General features: G+C 34.7%; 1 protein-coding gene across 1 annotated transcript; it reads left to right on the top strand.

Moving 5' to 3' along the window:
• The first annotated feature begins 1,454 nt into the window (after nucleotides 1-1,454).
• LOC128679817 (uncharacterized) lies at nucleotides 1,455-21,073 on the top strand. The gene is made up of 12 exons (XM_064436696.1): nucleotides 1,455-1,611; nucleotides 9,530-9,589; nucleotides 10,274-10,405; nucleotides 11,269-11,462; nucleotides 12,904-13,089; nucleotides 13,591-13,746; nucleotides 14,456-14,617; nucleotides 15,440-15,580; nucleotides 15,989-16,033; nucleotides 17,010-17,160; nucleotides 17,777-17,839; nucleotides 19,139-21,073. The coding sequence occupies exons 1-12, from the start codon at nucleotides 1,485-1,487 to the stop codon at nucleotides 19,273-19,275; spliced, it is 1,554 nt and encodes a 517-aa protein (XP_064292766.1). The 5' UTR covers nucleotides 1,455-1,484; the 3' UTR covers nucleotides 19,276-21,073.
• The last annotated feature ends 178 nt before the right edge of the window (nucleotides 21,074-21,251 follow it).

Raw genomic sequence — 21,251 nt, 5'->3', positions numbered from 1 at the left:
AAAAGATCCTGCTACGCTCCAAACGGCATAAAGTAAAGGAATTCCTTTGCCTACGTTCAATACATCGTTAAAAAAATATCAAGAATACGAAGAAAAACGCGCACTTTTTATTTTGTTTCGATATTTTTATTAGTTCTTGGTATTTTAGTTCTTGAAAAAAGGAGTGCATATTTTTCTGTTTTTCTTTTCTTATAACCAATCGAAAAAAGATAATGCTTCATACCTAAGCTACATGCGTGTGACACAGCTGGTGCTGCAGGCGATCATATGCTGCGGTGACCATTTACCATCAGGTATTTGTTTGCTTGATATTAAAAAAAAAAAACGTTTTTTTGTTAATTTTTGAGGTTTTCCAACGATTATATGTATTTATTTAACGTCTGTAAATAACTAGAGGCACGTCCCGGCTTAACGTGGGTAAAGCAGGATCAAGAATCGCACTATCTATTGGCGAAAACAGTTTACAGCGTTCATGCAGACAGACAAACAAGACAGAGGGACTTATTTTTATATCATGTAGGGAAATGATGCGGCGTCTTTCTTTCGTTCATACTGTACGCACATTAAAGTAGTTTACGTTATCAGTGGAGGTTCGGGCCTAGTTATTACAAACATAATAATTTATCATCAACAAATAGGTGACACGAAAATCTGATTCTTACGTCATAGAGTTAAAAGTGCGTGGGGTTAAAACTGTTGACTTTTAAAACGGCACAATTAATTTTGTCCTTTTATATCGATAGTGGTGGTCCTCATTTACATAGAAACGATTAAGTAAGTAATGAGAAAGACTTAAATCAGTATAATCCAAATCCTAATTAAATATTAGGTATTCCTAAGTGTAAGTTTATTTGCTTGTAATCTTACACGTTATCTACTCAACTCAGTCTTCTGGAAGTTGGAGAACAGATAGATAAGGATATAGGGTACCTTTTATCTCGGAAAAAGGACTGTTCTCCTGGAAAATACCTATAAGCTGTCGAAGCGCGGGCAGAAGCTAGTTAAGTAGGTTTCTCATTTGCTTAGACTAAAAAAAAGTTTGGATATAACGAGATTCGATATGACGAGATCCTAAAAGACATTTTTTGGCATATTATCTTTTCCTAGAATAAATAAATCAATATAATAGTGGATTTCGTCATGTTTATATCCAAACTAGTTAGAGAATTTTCCTAGAATAATAACAATAGCGGAACTATTTGTAGAAAGGCCAAGGTTGTTGTAAGCAAATACAAATATGACTAATATCAACAACACTTTCTGGATTTTTTGATGTTTTAGTTCAAGAAAAATACTTTCTTCTCATTTTTCTTCTAAATCATCTTAGAGTTACATCATGCATGACAGAAGTAGCCTTCTTAATTACGCAAAGATTCGCTAGATGGAAGCTGTCCGATATGTTAAAAGCTCGTCACCGTGTACGTCTATGCTACTGTGGGCCAAGTTAACAACTTAGAAATTTTATAACTAACGCAGCTGTGTAAATGGTGTCAAAAGTCGCGAGACAACAGTGGGGTATCGGTCGCGGACTTGGAAAGACGTGTGTGTGTGGTGTCATGAAGTGGTACGTGATCGTGTGGCTGGTGACGGCGAGGCTCTCGGGTGGAAGCGGTGAGAAATTTAAAAAAATATTGGCGGCAAATTAGATCCGCCATTTTGAAGTGGGTAGTTTTCGGGAAGTGATAAAAGAGTTTCTGGATTATTGTTTTTTATCTACGGGATGTGATGCAGCAAGGCCGGGCAGTATGTGCTTGTATTAGGATAACAATAAACAAACAAAACTTATTTTTTTACATACCTATTCATATGTTTTTAAAATAAGCCAGATAACGGAATTCTCTCTTCGCGTCGATATTTCCCGAATCCTACACAATCTAGAAATCGCGGTTAGAGTGAGTGTATGCATTTTTTGACCTTGTTTGTAGGACTAGGGTGTTACACACAAGCTCAAAAATATTTGCTTTCCATCAGGGTATAGTGAGGTTAATCACACTCAAAATATAATTTAAAAGAATATAACATTTTTCTACGAGCACACGAGCATATATAGTAGGTACCCTTTAAAATTATTTTACCCACTTAAAATTATTAGTTACCTTACCTATACATATATTTGGGTATAATTTGTCAAAATGTTTTACAGATAGGTACTTGCAATTGGATTTTTGTAATTACAGTTCGTATGAGATATAACCTACTGAACTGACATACAAAGCCAGACGGATAGACAAAACAAACATACTTACATACTTATTTTTTATATGAAAATCAACTGAAAGAACATTTTTAGATTTGTTGTTGCACTTTTGATTGTGACTGCTGAACTCATAAACTTGTTTAAGTTTTATGAATTGACAGGAAATAATTTACAGAAAGCATTTTTTTTTTTAATTTCTTTGTTATGTGCCTTTTTTTATTAAAATCTAATTTAATACTAGTAGTTCTCTGATCGGGAGCTTATCCTAGGTTCACCATCATAATAAAGCATTGCCATCTAAACTAACTATACCAAATTTAATAACAAACGCTTAAATATCTGTATGTGTAACCTATCTGCCTCAAAATTGAGTTACATTTTCGAACCGATAGGTGAATTTCACGAGCGTTTGAACTCCGCCGCGGGCACTTATTGGTGTTAAATTGTACCATACACAGTAATCAATTTAATTATCCCATTCTATAAATAAGTAAAGTGCGGGTACAATGTTAATTTTATAAATGTTTAATTTAAAAAACATGTCGGAGACTAATGAAACGCTACACGTCAATTCACCCTAAAACATTGCTACCGTACACTACATATTGGAAATCCGTAAAATAGCCTCGTGCTTCGAATAAAAATAATTTACCAAAGTCCAAATCAATTGTGTTCCAACGAAGGACAGAAAGTGCCAATCGAGACCAATTCATTGGCGTTGTTTTGAATCTAGATTGTTAAGATACCTAGTAACTGAATGTTGCTATATATCAACTATTTCTTATTACCCTGAAACTTCAAATCCGTCCAGGTCAAATCCGTTACAGGGATTTCTATACTTTTTAACCCCCGACGCGATAAGAGGCGTGTTAAAACTGTAAGTTTGACCGCTAAGTGCGTCTCGGTCAACGGATGAACCGTATTGGATGCGGTTTTTTTATTTGATAGCAAATTTTTATGCGATGGTTCTTAGAATATGTTTGATCAAAATCGGTTCAGTCGTTCAAAAGTTGTAGCGAAATGAATATTGAAAGTCGGGGTTTTTTTAATTTGTCTAACAAATAATCTTGTCATTTCAATATGTTAATTCAATATTATTAATGCGAAAGTAAGTTTTGTTACCTCAACCAATCTTCTTGAAATTTGCATACATATAGTTTAAAGTATAGAGTAGGACATCCCTTAATATGTCTTATATCCCTTCCTTACCTTTCATCCCGGAAAAATAACTGCTCCCGCGGAAAATCACGCGGGCGAGGCCGCGGTTAAAAGCTAGTTAATAATAAAGCTGGGCCACGGGGCTTTTCTAAAAGCTACAATTTATAATTAACACTATATGCAACTAACTTTTGCCCGCGACTTCGCTTTATACAAAGTTTCATCCCCCAAGATAGTCATTTAGGGGTTGATTTTATAAAAAAAGTATAAGATTTTATAAAATAGTAAAATATATTAGCATGCTAATATTACAAATATGCAAAAGTATATTTAAAAAATGCAGTTATGTTGTAACTATTCATTAAATAAAATTGAAATGAAATTATTAGCTTTAAGTAATTAAAAAGTAAAAATATTGGAGATTTCCATCACAGATGTCCCATACATATTATAAAAATTGGAACGATTAAATTTATTTATCTAAAACGCAAAATTACGTAGGTAAATATATCTATTATAATTTATGTAATTGAAGTGTGTGAGCTGCTAATGCGGTGATAATAATCTTCGACATTCTATGAGAAATAATATCTTCCTGCCACCATTTTCTTTCTATAAAGCAGGATATAAAGCCAAGGTGTTATAAACAAATGTATCTGGATAATTTCCTATGACAAAAAGTACAATGGTGCTGACGGAGCCGCATGCAACATCAATATATAATTAGTTAATAACAATACTACTATTAAAGTGTGGGAAGTGTCTTTTCCTTAAACATAGGGTTGGCAGTTGATAGGTTTTTTGTATGTTGTTATAAATTAGCTGGTATTTAATTTGCTATGAATCCTGACATACATATTATAAAACAAAGCCCATTAAAGCGTCTGTCTGTTCACGATAAACTCAAAAACTGATTCATGGATTTTCATGCGGTTATCACTAATAAGTAGTGTGATTCCAGAGGAAGGTTTTAGAATTTGTTATGTACACGTGCGGAGTCGGGATGGTCGGGCCGATAGTACTATATTTTATTTTGCTTCGGTCAAATTTCGCAAGATGTAACAGGTGCCTAGTTCAACTGAGTTGAAATGTTACACGTGGGTTCAGTTGAGTTCTTTTTCACGTCAACAACGGACAACAAGTCCCCGATCCCGGTCAGTATCGTCTGCTTTCAGGTCATGGGCACATATATCCTCTTTGGCGACGTTTTGTGGTAACCCCATCTGTCAGGGCCAGCTGAAGCTGCTGCAAGCATTAGTACCTTATATGATTTGTCGGCTTACTCAAGCCGGTAATCAATTCTTGTATAACATGACCTGATGGTACGTACCTAGTTTCAATTACCAATCAAGGAAACTCTTAAATCATAGAAGCTTGTCTTATAATGATTTTTGTTTCTTAAAACTTTGTTTTGCATAGAATTTCATGTATTTTGTAGCCTAATAAATGTATCTTACTATTAATTAAATGAAATGTGCTAACGATAAACCTACTTCTGTACCCGGACATGGTTCCTTAGCACAACATCCTTCTACGCAAGAGTGCTTTTTATACAGCATCTAATTTGGTCTCCTTACTGTTTATACTGTCTTAGTCTAGCCGCTAATCTATTCATTTATTGAACGCATATTTATGTTTTTATTCATAACATACTAATAAACATCACAGACGAATGAATAAAATATTAATATTACATTAAATATGCTACAAAAAGGTACCACTCAGTTTGTGCCATGATGAAGAGCCATGACGATGATTTTCATAGATTATTTAGAATACTTCTATTCACTTTGGCAACCCTGAAATGTTTACATGTATATTTTTATGACTACATATATTCTTTATATTTAATTTGTCTGACATAAATCTAAGAAGATTTCCCGGAAAGTGGGTACGGTGGGTACGTTTCTAGGAACGGCAAAGGTCTACTTCCTTCCTCATTCCTTCTCCGCCAAAGAGAATCTCTCTCTCGTCTTCGTGTGTTTCCACTTGCATTCGGGGCTGTGACGCCATGAAGCCAGCGTAAAAAATAAACCATAAGATTTTGAAGATTTGGCTGTAGTTTTACAACCGTCTACCTGATGTCCTTGGGACAATGCTTATATTCTGCCAAGGTTATGATGTTTGGTAGCTCCAGACAACATCCACGCGAGTATATAACCTGGTCCTAATCTAAAACAGAAAACCGCGACACGTGATTTGAACTTTGGTGATGTCGAAACTATGTGCGTTCACTTAGATCCCCTATTTCAAGCTCGATGGGGTATCAAAAAGCACTTGCTAATTCACTACGATCCCCCAAGGGATTCCTAGGCATACTTCCTGCCACACTGACGCAACAAATAGTATATATGAATAGGTATTTTCAATTAAAACTTTGCAACCATACCATGGTTACTATCAAAGTACGCTGAGCTATCGCGTCGTGACGTCACCACTATCGCGGGTCAAAGGGTCGCCTCCATTCATACGACCGCGTTATCAACCGTGATGTCATAATCGGACACGTGTTCAACCGCCGATTTCAACTTTGGATTGAACCAAATCTGATTTACTGTTGAAAAGTATTTTTTTAGTCGCTGTCCTTTTCTTCCGTTCTTGTTTGGGAACGAAAGAAAATCATACAGTGTGCTAGCTGCTTCTGCTGCAGGTTGAAAAGTAAATCAAGGGGAATTACTGTAAACTGGAGACTCTTCTTATAACATGCGATTAATTTATCGCATCCAGTCAATCACAATAAGCTCAATAAAATAAAATATTAAAAAAATGGTAACTTCGGGCATGATAGGGTTTCCAACACTGTTTCAATGAGTTTTTCTTCTCAGCAGTGGCCGTTGTGCATAGTTTGTAGCTTTGGTAAATATTATTTAATTTAGAATATGACGTGAAAAAGTGCCTGCGAAGGCCTAATTCATAATTGTAATTGGTGTGGTTGAAAGCAACTTTAGGAAAATCTGGTATTTTTTTTTACTGACTGCTGGTTGATCTAATTGGATATTAACCTTGTAAATTATAATCTTAAATTATAACAGACGAACATATCATTGTTAGAAAGAAAGAAACTTATTTTAAAAGTGTTTTTATATGTAAGCTTGTTATTCCGGTCGAATCTCGTATTGTAACTCAATTTTGAAGAGGATATCTTCAACCGATTGAGCTGAAATTTTGTGCACACGTTTAATGTGGATGACAATGCATTATTATCATAAGCATGATCTGATGGTGTACCCAGGATAGGCTCCAGACATGGGAACACCTCAACGGTTTATATTGACCAGACATGTTTTTTGTCAAGCATTGAATGGAAAAAGATCTCTCTGAAAACAATAAAAGCTTTTACCAAAAATGACACTTTTGTAAAAAAAAAAACTGTGCCGAAAACGATTCACGTTGGATTTTCAGCGGGTCCCTAAACAACGGCATAAAATTACCTACGTACCCTATAATAGTAGAATAATTCAAGTTCCTTTACTTTGCTGATAAGTAGGCAGATAGGTAGGTACTTACCTATTTTAATATGCAAGTACTCGTATAAACCCATTTCAATAACAGCAACTATTTAGTTGGAAATCTCCGGTTGGTCCATTATGTTAACAAGGAGTAAGTATACAACTCTCTAAAACGATATGGCATAGAATATACAGATTTCTAAATTTATCCCAACTTGTAACCGTATAACGGAACGCAAATGTCCTCCGCGATAGTTAGCAACAGTGTTTGCATACATTATGTATATTACCATAATGTTGCGGGTATGTTTGTCTGTTTCACCGTTACACTAGGACTTATATTGAGAGTGCGTTGAGACCTCTTGTTTAATGCATGAGTTCACTTGATGTCATGTAATGAAAATAGTGGGAATTAATTTTAGCATACTTATAATTATAAAATTTAGTCCGAGTTACGGTTTGAAAGGGATACTATTAGAAATTTGGTTTTCGTTTCCGAATAACCGGTGACGGATTCAAAACCTTCTCCTTTATTTGAAGTCGGTCACAATATTTTGAACGCATATGTTCTATCGATTGCATATGCGTCAGTAACAATATGTCGTGCAAGTGAAATTAACCGTAAGCACCGGAATTTACGAAAGCAGCCAGGAAAGACGCAAAATTCTCGAGAAATTTCTTTTTTCTTTTTTGAAGAAAAATTTCTAAGACCGAGAACTTCTCGGCAGCACATCACTACAAGTGTAGGACCAGATCGACCTGTTACGAGCCTTGGGGCAATAACCTCACCAGTCCTCTTCAATATCATTATGTATATTAACAGCATAGTCTATGGTCTTGTTTGCTTTTTACATTGCAGCGAAGTTGAGATCTTTAACTGGTTGATTCCTGATTATTGATCCGCTTCTTTGAAATAGCCTTTCCAGATTTTGCATCACTAGGTACATTGTATATGTATGACTACACAGTCTTGCTGTCTGTCACTATGTAAGATAACACAGTATTTTTTAAAAGCTTTTATTAATAGATAGAGTGATTCAAGAAGAAGGTTTAGCTGAATAATTTATGGTTTTACCCGAGCGAAGCCGGGACGGACCGCTATTTAGAAATATAATACAATATCACGTCTCTATGCCACACGGAGTAGACAGAGCCAAGAGTTGCGAAATTCGAAGGCTGGCGAGTATATGGTTAATGAGATTAAAATAGTGATAGCTTTCTAGTCTGTCGCATATGAGAAGAATCTCAAGTTTGTTCGTCATTCCTTTGATTGACTTTTACAACCTGCTCGAAAGCTAAGTTTTCTATCGCTTCCAGACCAGCATGGAAGATATGATCATCGTTGGAGCCAACTGTAGTCCTCCTTATCCAACCATACCAAAAGCCAGTCTATAGCAGTGAGGTGGTTATGTGGCTGAAAATAGTGTTGTATTATACTTTTTTTTTTGGAGAGTTCATTGTGTCGCCAAACCGAAAGTCACGTGACAATACAACGCTGCGCAAGCGCCGTTCCTCAATTTGCCCTTTAACCTTCACAATTATTGCAGTTCTATTAATAGCGGGAAACAATTGGCACATAATTACTGATGTCGACGAAGATAGCTGACCAATGACGAATTTTTTAATCTATCGTAGACCTACTCTGGCCTCAAGTCTCAGAACGGCATATTTTTTACACAAGCTTTGGTTGTCCGAGAGAAAAAAACATGTCCGTGAAGTAAAGATGAGTCCGTTGAGGAGTTCCCTCGTTGCTGCCGATCCTGAGGAGAACCTCAGGATACAAGATACAAATACAAATTTAAATTTTATAAAGCTGATAAAGTCTTGTAGTTTAAATTAGGTTACAAAACGGCGCTCCGCTAATCTACTTTTCAATTTTCGATATGGTAGCGACATGTTTGAAACGTCATCGATGTAAACAAAATTATTAATTATTCCGATGCTTTTCCGCTTCACGGGGGAACTCCACTGATCGATTGTGTACGTAAACAGAAATATTCCACCAGTATTATGACACACGTATGTTTGTTTAGTAGGATGGTTCGCAGAACGTTTCGACCGCGCCGTCTTTACGATCCGTCAATTTTGTAGCAAGGAATCATTTCCAAAATTAATCTTCATAAAATTGACATTACTACAGTACAGATTATTTATTTTAAAGTCAGATAGTAAAACTAACTCTTGTCTTAAATTTTAATTGTGTCTGAGAAACACCCAGTGCAAGGACATGATTTTTTGTGTCATACATTGATTGCTATCATATCTCTCTAGCAACAAGAAAAAAGTTTGTGTTACAAATGACATTAAAAAATAAATTAATTCCTCTGTAGGTAACTTGTTTATTCATAAAGACTAATACCCTGATTCCACAGATAAAAAAGACAAATAAGCCGTCCTTTGCCGGACAAGCGTTATTGTGTAGTGATTATCAGAGGTCAAGCTGTTTACTACGAAATGATACGATGTTGATACTGCAATAAGCGCATAGTTGTCTATGTTTCCGGGAACCAGATGATTCACAGATAATCAACTAATTAATATTCCCTATCCGCGTCGCCTGTTCCTATTTTATACTCAGATGTGATACCCCGAAGCCCAGGATTCAAGTGAAAATTATTTTTTTATGATTGGGCTTTGATTTTGTATCGGCATTCTACCTCACGTGATCGACTATTGCGGAGGTGACTTAATTTAAAATTTAACAATATGCGATTATCTTTTTCAGTATTACGATGTACCTCGGACAGCAAGGACGCATCATGTATCTCAGAAAACCAAGATAAAGGTAAATTTAATTTAAACCAAGGTAAATTTAATTTTTCGTCTTCATTTTTTCATGTTTAAAGAAGAAAAAAGAAAAACTATTTATTTGGTTACCTACTTGTGATAAAATCAATGTTATATAAATTACAATGTTACACATATCGAATTGGTTCCCGCTGAGCATAATGCCATTGGTTTTGGACCGCAAGGCTAATATTGAAATTGTTTTTATAATATATTCAAATATGTTCTTGTGTGGCTATATTGGAATGTGTAAGTCGTTCACATATGCAACACATCTATTTACTCCCTTAAGACAAGACAAGACTTCGATAAAAAAAAACATTATCCAAGATAGCCTAGCAATCTTGGATAATGTACCTATCTAATGGTGAAAGAATTTTTGGAATCGGTTTGGTAGTTTCGGAGATTACGCGCCTCAAATAATATCATAAACGCTTACTATAATAATAGTATTGTCCTATGTAATGCGTTGTCTTACCTTCAACTGCTTTGCTGCAACTGCCCTTCAACGGATCATCTGTACAACGCCATACAGAATCCTTTGATAATATAGTGGCGAGAATCGAAGTTCGCAAAGAATACTCACAATGTATAAACAAGGCAACAGATCAAACTCGCTAAGAAGGAGAATGTAGTTACTACTTTCGAATAAGTACTAAAAAGGACACTTTCAAATTTCCAGTGACAGAACTAAAGAAAGAAGACCTTCCTTCAGGCAAGGACTGCGCTCCGAGCACAGCCTGGAAGACCGAATGCAACTCCTGCTACTGCCGTAATGGACACGTTTTTTGCACCTTGGTGTACTGTGAAAATGGTAAGAATTTATCATTAACTAGGTAGCTTTTGCCTTTTGGAAAAGTATTTTTTCCGGAATGAAAGGTATCCTATATCCTTCTCCGTACTTCAAACTATATGTACCTATGCAAAACTTCAAGATGATTCGTAGTGTAGACAGGTAATAAACAAACTTACTTTCGCATTTATAATATTAGGATCTTGTTTCACCATTTTGATACTAGTAGAGGCGGCGTGTTGTTTCACTCCTCATTCTGTATGAGGTATGTATGTTCTGTATGTTCTGTATGAGGTGACTATTCCCTGATATAAGGATTGAAGTGGTAGATTTAACTCTAGAGAACATTTTCGATAAAATTAGACCTTATGGAAGATGTTCTTTTGCTTCCACTTCTTGAGAGCTGCGATGTAACAGCATTTCCAACGAGGCACCAGGTACTTGTTATCAGGCAGCGGATTCTTAGAAATTTTAAAATTTATTTCCAAGCTGACCCCGGCTTCGAGTTGTCTCTCCCTAATTTACTAACAATAAGAGAGCAATTTTTTATTAAAAAAAAATACAAAATCTTGAGGTTACTTAGATGTTGTACTTGAAATTTCATGTGTCGTCATTTTATTGTAATTTTTTTAACACTTGGCCATAATCATCATATTTTCGTATACCACTTGGAAAATATTTTATATAAAATCATGATATGCGATCTGGAGTTTCTTCTCAGTAGTATTTCGAAATGCTGTAGTTTGTAGCTTAGATTATAATGATTTAATTTTGTATATAGATGACGAGAAAAAGTGCTGGTGAAAGTCTACCCAATTTCACTTTGAAAAGAAACGTTATCATTAACGGAAATTGAAATGCATTTATAACTTTTTAATTTCCAGAAAAATATCTGAGCTGCGCTCCGGGGTCGAGGTGGAAGAACGACTGCAATATATGCCAGTGTTCTCCCGATGGCCAACCAGTGTGCACGAAGATGGATTGCGTCCCACAATCAGATTTAGATGTTCTGGATCCTGTTAATTTCGAGCCTGAAGTGCCAGAGAAAGTTCCTGATAAAAATGAAAATGTCAGCGTGGTAAGTAACAATGACAGCGATTTAACTGCTTCATTTCCTGCTATAACTGTTAAGTTATGGACACCAATAACTAGTATTTAAGTATAAACACACAAAACATATGAGTGTGTAGCGCAGCTACGCTTTGTTTGGAATCTCTTTCGATGTATTTCGCCTGCGCTGGCACATTTGGATCTACTGTCATAAATTTTAAAATTCTAAATCCGCTCGAACACTTTGACGCGTAAACATTACGATTAAGGCAAGAGGGTGGCCGTGATAAATTTATAAACATTAAATATAATAATAAGAACAGACCCAATAAGGGTAAATAAATGTATTGTGAATATATATAATGTATCACCTAATCTCTATTTTAGATTTTTAATTTATATTTAATTGTTCTAGGTCTTACCTTAAGTTTTATAATAAACTTACTTTACTTCCTATGCCTAGGCATATTTACTATTCAACCCACGATAAAACCTCGACAAGTGGAACTCAATATATTTTTAATCGGTTGCTACATCAACAGAGCTGGCGCCTCTAATATCTGTATTATTTTTAATACACTGCAGACACGTATTTTAGTTTATATATTATAATAGGCACGGAAATTAAAACAATACAAAACAAAAACAATTACTATAGGGATTCAAGTGGTCGAGTGGAGGCAGAATAACGTGTATTATGAAATTAGACCTTTTGGTAGATTTTTTGTTTATGCTTCTGAGCTATTTATCTGTCGCACTGATGGGCAAAGGCTTCCTCTATGGGACACATAAACCAGGTTATAGAAAAATAAGTTTCTCATAGATAGGGGTTTGTAAGAACTTATTGTCAATTTCTTCAGAAAAATATGTATCAAAATTAAAAATAAAATTAAGCTTCAAATTTTTTGTGCTTAAAATTGATATAGTATCTTTCTGACCCACATGTTCTGGCCCATATCTTAATCATTCCACTTACAACTATTATTTCCACGATAACGACGTTACAGGCACTTGAAATTTTGGCAATTTTTATCATTAAATTAATTATTTATTTCGTACCTTTCAATAACCGGTGATTGGTTTTTAATAAATTATGCACAAACATTTCAGTAAGTTTCATTTTTAAAAACAATAACGATTTGTTCATTTAATATGTGGTGAAAAGTACATTAATAGAGCACACAATCATCATTATTTTACAATTCATTAAATGAAGTGCACGGTATAATGGGAGCACGAACATAAAAAGGTAAGTAAAACACTTTATGTACAATTATTGTCTGTTCACATTTCATATGAAATTTTTATACATAAAATACCTAATAATTAATTATATAAAAATCATTTAAAAGAAAACATTTCATGTTCTAAATATTTATTTAATTTTGAACACAAAAATAAATCATACCAAAAATTATTTTTCTATGATCAAAATGTCATCGAGATAAACGAAACATATTTTTTTCCAGCAAAATAACCGAGTAGATATGGGTCACAAAATTCACAAAAGATCGGTTTGCAAACCAAACCACGAGTTCCAATCTGAGTGCAACACGTGTAAATGCTCAGAAGATGGCCTCAACTACTCCTGCACTCAGAACGAGTGCCTGGACAGAGACGTGACCAAGGACGTGGAGGTTTTTATGGAGAGTGAGGTAATATTTTCCTATGATTTTCCTAAGAGATTCAAAGATAATAACGATAGGATAGAAAATTCTATTAGTTTGTAAGATGATTTCTTGGTAGGACTAGCAAATATAAAATGTTGAGTAGTTATAACATTTCAAACATTCGCTATCTTGATTACGTATTTGTAATATTATAATCTGTTGAACAGGAAACAAAAAATGTTGTAATTGCTGTATGACAGGAAACTCCTTTAAACCGGTTTTTATCAAATTCTGTCTGTCTAGTTATCCGATAGACGTATAAACTAATGATTAATTTGTCTAATTTCGCTCTGTAAGTCTCGTTAGATTAGTGATACAAAACATGCATTTATATTAGGAGGATTTATGCCAATTCACTTGGAGGAGAGAAGTATTGCTCTCATCAAATATCAAAAGTTGTCGTCCAATTTCCCCTTCGTGCACAACGAACCACATTCGAGATCCACATATAGATTCGAGGCTTAACTTTTCCTCCTATAATTGCAGGGCGTGGATCACATAAATCATTCAGTTTGCAAGCCCCGCGATACATTTCCTATCGGCTGCAACACCTGCCACTGCAACTTGAACGGCACTGACTATTCATGTACTAACAAACCTTGTCCTCTACCCGATGATGTGGAATTCTTCCATGAGCCTAAAGTAAGTGTTCCAAAGGTAGATCCTAGAATCACCGGAATTGAACGCTTTCTCGATCAAATTTGGTGATCTGGGGGCTACCACGAAAACTATACGTAGCACGACATTACGTCCTCACCTTCTCTTTTTTTTAAAACGATATGGGAAAAGGAGACAGCAAGTGGACATTAGTAATGTGCTACGTGTATCGTAGTAGGCCTTCGGAAGTAATGTGAATTTATTGGCAGATAAAAACTTGAATGTGAATTACGAATTACTTAGGGACTTATATATTAATTTTCTATTTTTTTCCAGGAAATGAGACGAATAGTGCCATTTAAAGGAAACCACAGTACTACACCTTTTATAGATAATAAAAAATAGGTATATTGGCACAATAGTGCAAAAACAATGCATATACAAGTAAATCATTATGTTATAAATTGTAATAAATGAACGAATAACACATTTTTATTATTTTATTATTACCTTCATTAACATTTTCTGAGGGCGCATTCACAGCAAAGTTATTATCATATTTTAACGTCGCTCCATGTTCAAAGTTGATGTGAAATCATTGGTATGTTAGCATTTAATTTAGCCGCCATTGTCACAGATTATATAATACTTCCAGTACCATTGTAATTGTCTCTCTAGGTTAGTAATGCCCTTTCATTATTCGTCTTATTTTCCAAATATCAGCGCTGCTATATAATTTCATTTCATTCCCTAGACAACATCATCAAAAAACAAAACGGTAGTATGCGAGGCGAACCGCTCCTTCAAGAAAGACTGCAACACTTGCTGGTGCAACGAAGATGGCACAAGCTTCTTCTGTACACGACGGGCTTGTGTGCCACTGCTGCCTGACGAGGCACAGGATGATAAGCCAGAGGTTATTTCTTGGAAATCACTGATTGCAGATTGATGGTCGCTTTTGTGTTTTTTTTTTCGTTTGATTTTTGGGCATTGGGACCAGCTTCTGTACATAGATTATGCTTATTAAAAACGATTGTTCTACTCTGTGGTTGGTAGGAGGATGTAAGGAGTACTTACTAATTCCATGTATGTAAACCAGATGTTATTTTTATTAGAAATCGATGTTTGACTGTCGGTTGTTGATCGCTTTCAGGTGTTTACCGTATGATTGTTGGGAGTTGGATGATTTCTTAAGGAGATCAGCTTCTTTTGTTCAATGATTATTCTTATCAATAATTATTATTACTTTGTGATGTTGAAGGAAAGGTTGATAAATCAGAGGATCAATTTATTTCTTGATTATTTAATTATATATTTGTGTCATTTTCAATTTGTATAAACTATAATCTTATGTATTGTTCAGATAGCTATAGGTAATCTTTATGGATGATGGTTCTTTCTTTGAAATCTATTTTTTGGGTATTGGGTTCTTTTATGAAATTTACTGTTAATTTATTTATATATTAATAGTTTAGAATTGTTTTAATGTAAGTATAAATTTTTGCTATATTTTTTCTTGATATTGTAAGTGTATGATTTGTTTTTCCTCAATGGTGGTGGACATTTAAAACTATTATCATAAATTCAAAATAGATAATTTTCTATTGTCCGACAACACAATGTATTTTTACATCAGTTTTGAGTTTTTTGGTGGTTGTATGTGAATACTCCATTTTCGTTAAAATCACAATCAAGACTTCGTTTTTAAGTAGCGCAGTTATTTATATGGTTTTTGAAGCAGGAACTCCGGATAATAAAGAAAGAATGTCGCCCGAATGAGGTGTTTGAGCTGGACTGCAACATGTGTCGCTGCAATCCTGACGGGAAATCATTTTCTTGCACCAGACGAGCTTGTCTTGAAGGATTAGATGATTTGAAGGTTTGTCATCGAGTATTGTCTGGTGGTGGGAAACATTTTCGGCGTCTTCTTTGTTTTTGCATATTTTCACTTTAGTTTAAGTATTAATGTGAAAATAGTTGATATCATTAAGATTCGTTTACATGATAGCTAAATAATAACTAACCACATTTTCCAAAACAATGAAACCGACTTTAACACACACACATTAAGACCCTGAAATAATCAAATAAGCATGTTTAGTCCAAAAAACATTGAGTTGAAGTCGGTGCCAAGTTTGGAATATAATAGTATTAAATCAATCTACGATGTATGGAACCTGCCATATTTTCATAGTTAATGGTATCTGTTTGTTTCTCATTTAAGTGTTATTTAACATTGTTGACTGGTGTTTTTATGTACCTAATTACGATTTTCTCCATTTTAAAGATCAACACGTCAGCGACACTCGTGAGAAAAGTCCGCGCGTCACAGGTAATGTGTCCTAAATTTTTTTCTTTACCATACGACTTTATGCTTTTATTTGTATTCCCATCCGTTTTTTCTCACATAAGCTGTCGGTTACTATCTAGATTGTGGTGCCCAGAAGCCCGGAATTTGCTTATAATTAAACTTTTAAATTTTCTTCACATTTTAATTACATATGATTTATATTCAACTGAACAGTTGGATGATGAGTGGAGCCTTTTCTTCTTCACTTCACACAGTCTATCGGATGAATCGTCAGTTGTCAGATTATTGTCACGTAATTCCAATGGCCTGACAACTAAAGATTTATTGACTGTTAATCAGAATCACAAATCTATTTATTGTCAAAATGGTGAATGAAATCAGGCCAGCTAGCTTTTCTGAGCTTACCCCTTCTGTCAAAACCATTATGGGTGAATTTCACGAGCGTTTTGAACGCCGCCGCGGGCTATCATAAGTGTTTATTAAATTGTACCGTATACAGTAATCAATTTAATTATCCTATTTTATAAATAAGTAAAGTACTAGTAGGTACAATGTTAGTTTTAGAAATGTTTAATTTTTTTAAAATCTTTATTTAAAAAAATATGACACTAATGAAATGCTACATGCTACCGCGTTCAAACTGTCTTGAAATTCACCCTTATATCCTAACTACCTTTACTAGTTTTACTATCAATGATTTTATGTGCAATAGACTAGTATCTATATGAACTTTAGGATTTATATTCTTCCATTGAATAGATTATTTAGGGATTTCATGTAACACAAAACGTCACTTATTAGGCATAGGTAGTCATAATCGAAATCTTTGTCATGATTGAACGCGATAAGTTCAAAGACCATACGGTTTTACGATTTTCACTAATAGACAGTGTGATTACTGAGCAACTATAGGTGCATATGGTAAAACCATAGCCGATAACCACACCCGAGCGAAGCCGGGATGGGCGGCTAGTCAAAGATGTAACAATATCTGTAGGAGCCTCAGAAGACCTGCCAACCAGGCACAGAGTTCCGTCTGGACTGCAACAAGTGTCTCTGCGACAACGAGGGACAGGACTTCTCCTGCACAAGAATCGATTGCAACGCTCTCAATAATAACGGCAATGGCGGCGGCAGGACTAAGAGAGGTAAGAATATATAGAATAACTAGCTGAGCCCCGTGCCTTTGCTCCCGTGGGAATTTTGGGACAAAAAGTACCATATGTCCTTCTCCGTACTTCAAACTATGTGTATGCAAAATTACAAGAAGATTGGTTGAGCAGGTAAAGAGCGAAGGGGTAACAAATAAACAAACTTACTAATATTAGTAAGTAGTATTTATAAGTATTTAACTATAATTATTTCTTCTTCTTCTTACTGAAACTTAATAATGTGGCTACGATAACTTCTTTGGCAATATTAATGGAATGGTTTACCATTGCCTTCTCCTATTTCACACAAGACCATACTAATATTATGAATGCGAAAGTGTTGCGCTTTCACGGTTAAACCGCTGGACTGATTTTGATGAAATTTGGTATGCGTAAGTATAGTTAAAGGTTTCCGTTCAAACATAGATAAACCACAAAATGACTAGTGGGGGGTGAAGTTCGTGTTTCGCTTTCGGAGAGAAATTAAGGCGAAGCCGCTGGCAAAAACTAATTATTCATAAATTAGGGTAGTAAAAAGTAGCTAGTTGTTGAAATTCGAAGGAGGGTAATTACGGTGATCTAAATGGTCAAAAATTAATCCCTCATTCCTCAGAAGAAGCAAAGCGTGAGGCGACGGAGCTAGCGCCGCGCTCCGCGGGGCCCGCGCCCGGGACAGGTGAGGGACGATCTTATTCACTTTCTTCTTTCTTATCCTCACCACTATACGGGCTAGTGTTGCCGAACTAACGATACATATCATTAGGAAAAGGTCACAGTATCGGTCGTACTATCTATTTTATCGATAGTTCAAATCGAAACAATACTAACCGCAACAGTATCGATACTTTCGATAGTATTCTTATTGTCTATAAACAACAAAATATCCATACTATCGATAGTACAATCGATAGTTCTTCAATTGTTAAACAATAGATAGTTTATCGATTAACAATTGATTTACGTCTATCGAGCGGCAACACTAATAAGGCGTCGTCTTCGAAATGCTCTAACTGCTTTAGGATATCTCAGGTGGGGCAAGATCCCTTTCAAAAGCTTTTAATCTCCCTTTAGTTGTAACTGCACTAAAGTAGCAGTAAAATGTTTACTGCTTTGCTGGTATAGGATTATCCTTCTGCTCTTTAGCTAGAATAGAATTATAAATAAAAATGTCAGCTAAACTTAAGAAATTTAACAGTTCATGCTAAGTCCCGTGATACTAAGCACGAACGCGACAATCCCACCCGGCAATATAACGCTCATAGAAAAGGGCTTACATACGAGAGCTTTGATCTGATATTGAAAACAATAATTTTAGGTACACACGTCATCACTATATCAGTAAATATAAACACAATTGTACACAGTAAAATAAGTCTACCAGAGGATGCTATAAAGCTCACTTTTCAACGAACCTCATCTTGCCGGGTGGGAGCTGTGCGTTAGAAATCTGCCTTTAGGTGCTCAGTGTTTCGACCGCTGCGGCCGCGCTTTCATTATGATCCGTAAATTTTCTTGAGGAAGCAACATTACATTGAAATGTTCTTATATCTGTGGGAGAAGCAATCATTTCCAAAATGAATCTATTATAAAGATTTTCATTTTTATGTTTGAGGCCGGTAATCTCCGAAACTACCGAACCGATTTCAAAAATTCTTTCACCATTAGAAAGATACGTTAATCAAGATTGCTATAGGCTATATTTTATCTCAAAATTTCCACTGGAGCGAAGCCCCGGGCAACATCTAGTCATCGATAAAATTGACATTACCCCAGTACAGATTACTGATTTTAAAGTCTATATCTACCTAGTAAAAATAATTCTTGTGTCTGTTATTATTTGATAAATATAAATGACAGCGCGGCCGCGGCGGTTGAAACGCTATGAGATCCTCCTCTATATACACGTATGCATGTAGTTACGTATTCAAAGCGGGCAAGTTAATGAAATGCTAACATTAAATATCCAATCCGCCAGCAGCAGTGGACACAAACTTCCGGTGCAACCCCGGCGAGCAGTACAGTCACGACTGCAACGACTGCACTTGCTCTGCCGACGGCAAGAGCACCTTTTGCACCTTACGCCTTTGCGATAAGAACCTTTCTCCAGAATAAATCACCCCCACCCTCCTCATCCTCCTCACACTACATTGACATCTGATTTATCAAGCATTGTTGCTGATATATTTGACCATTTTATGATATTTGACCACCTCAATAAATTATGTTTAAAATCTGACTCAGTTCTTCAGACAATACAATAAGTAAATTTAATGTTATGACTTGAAATTTTGCAGTACTTGGGTTTGGAAGTCTGCTTTGTATTGTGTGCTAAGTCGTTCTGTCTCATTAAATTCATACTTGAACAATATTTATAACGTTTTTGAATATGTCCCTTTTAGTGAAGGAATTTCGAGTGTCTATTTTAGTCCTCAATTTTTATAACTTTAAACATTATTCTCTTCTGCTACACTTTCGTATTAGTAAATGAAAATTCTGCCATTTTTATTAAAACATGTCTATAGTTAATTGTATGTGTGTTTCTATATCAACAATCGCTTTTTTGTCGTCACCTAGTATAATTTAGACATATCTTGAACTTTTTATTTGACAATGTTTTATTTGACGATTTTATGTTTTCAACCCAATCTACTAACGTTTTATGGCTTGTGTACTTTTGAACTTTCATTATTACGATGATCATTGATGTCTGTTTACACGGTAATTTAAAAATTTTTGTATGCCTATCATTATATGCAAAATTACATGAATTAAAACGTCTACAAAGTATATTGTGACTATTATTACTTAGTGTTTAGCTGTCGATATTGAAAATAAAAACAAAATATAATAAATTCTTGAAAGATTTTTTATTTTATTTTGGAAACAATTAACTTTTAAATTTATGGTAATTTTTTATATATCGAAACCGTAGCTTATTCTAGTGAGTAGTTAGTTGTATCTAAATAATTGTTTTGTGTGTGTGGTTAAATTTGTTATTAGTAACAACTCATTTTGTTGTGGTATCTGTACATGTACACTTATATAAAATGCCTAAAGATTAGAAAATTTCTATATTTTAAATTCAAATGACTGCACGAAATTTCGCAAAAAATAATTCAAGTTGACTCTCCCATGGCATAGATTTTTTTGCCAGTGACATTTTTGAATTTGGAATGTAGTAAATTTTTATATATACTTTTTTAAAATTAATTGTAAATTGTCACAAATGCCAGCTACACGTTCTTTACATCATCAAGTATTTTAGGTTTTCATTCGTCTTTATTAGTTTAGGTTTATAAACATAGTTTTAGAATAAGTGTGTACGGTCTACAGAATATTCAATTGTCATCATTATACCTGCATTTTTATATATATATTTTAATGTTTAATTTCTTTTATTTTTCGCCAAGAAATGCACATATGTAACGTACGTAGTTTTTATTTTTTATTTTAATAAGTACAACTTGCAATGCTAATAATATTTGAACAGTTTAATATTGCTAAATAAAAAAAAATAACTCTGTTCCATATTCATGTAAACGTACAAAACGTTGTACCTAACGTTTATCTTATAATCTTAAACTTAGGTATCTGGAAAGGCAAAAACGTGAAGAATCATTGTTTTTTATCTGTTTTTGTAATTATTCTAAAATTGTTGCAACAATCCAGTGTGTCAATTTTTCAGTTCGTATCAATGGTATCGACCGTACGTATATATAAACAAAGTTTCTATATTTCTAGATCTGTGAGTGTAGGTGTGGGTTTTACGTGATTTTTTTGTAGTTAGTGAATTTATATTACCTAAGTGTCTTACTTTGTCCTGTGTACCCCTATGTATTAGATAATGCGTAACAATACTTAAGATTTTGAATAAATATTGATGAAACTGATTAAATGAGTTTGAATTTGACTTAATGTTTTAATTATTTTCATTTTCTCGTCCTACGAAGAATATAAATGGGCGCGCTGTCTCCTGTTGGCTGGCAACACTGGGTGTTTATCAACCAATCTTGACCATACTTTCTGGTATTGCAATGGCAAAAATATATACTTCGTTTAAAATCAATTTTCTTCACTTTCTTGACAGA

Source organism: Plodia interpunctella, chromosome 22 (genome assembly GCF_027563975.2).
Source record: "Plodia interpunctella isolate USDA-ARS_2022_Savannah chromosome 22, ilPloInte3.2, whole genome shotgun sequence".
NCBI lineage: Eukaryota > Metazoa > Arthropoda > Insecta > Lepidoptera > Pyralidae > Plodia > Plodia interpunctella.
The sequence above is the reverse complement of the archived record's forward strand: the minus strand, read 5'-3'. Positions and strand labels throughout refer to the sequence as shown.

Coding starts and splice junctions, on each gene's coding strand:
- LOC128679817 (XM_064436696.1), top strand. CDS start 1,485: ATGGTGTCAAAAGTCGCGAGACAACAGTGGGGTATCGGTCGCGGACTT. Junction 11,463..12,903: donor AAAATGAAAATGTCAGCGTG/GTAAGTAACAAT, acceptor ATTTTTTTCCAG/CAAAATAACCGAGTAGATAT. Junction 14,618..15,439: donor CACAGGATGATAAGCCAGAG/GTTATTTCTTGG, acceptor TGGTTTTTGAAG/CAGGAACTCCGGATAATAAA.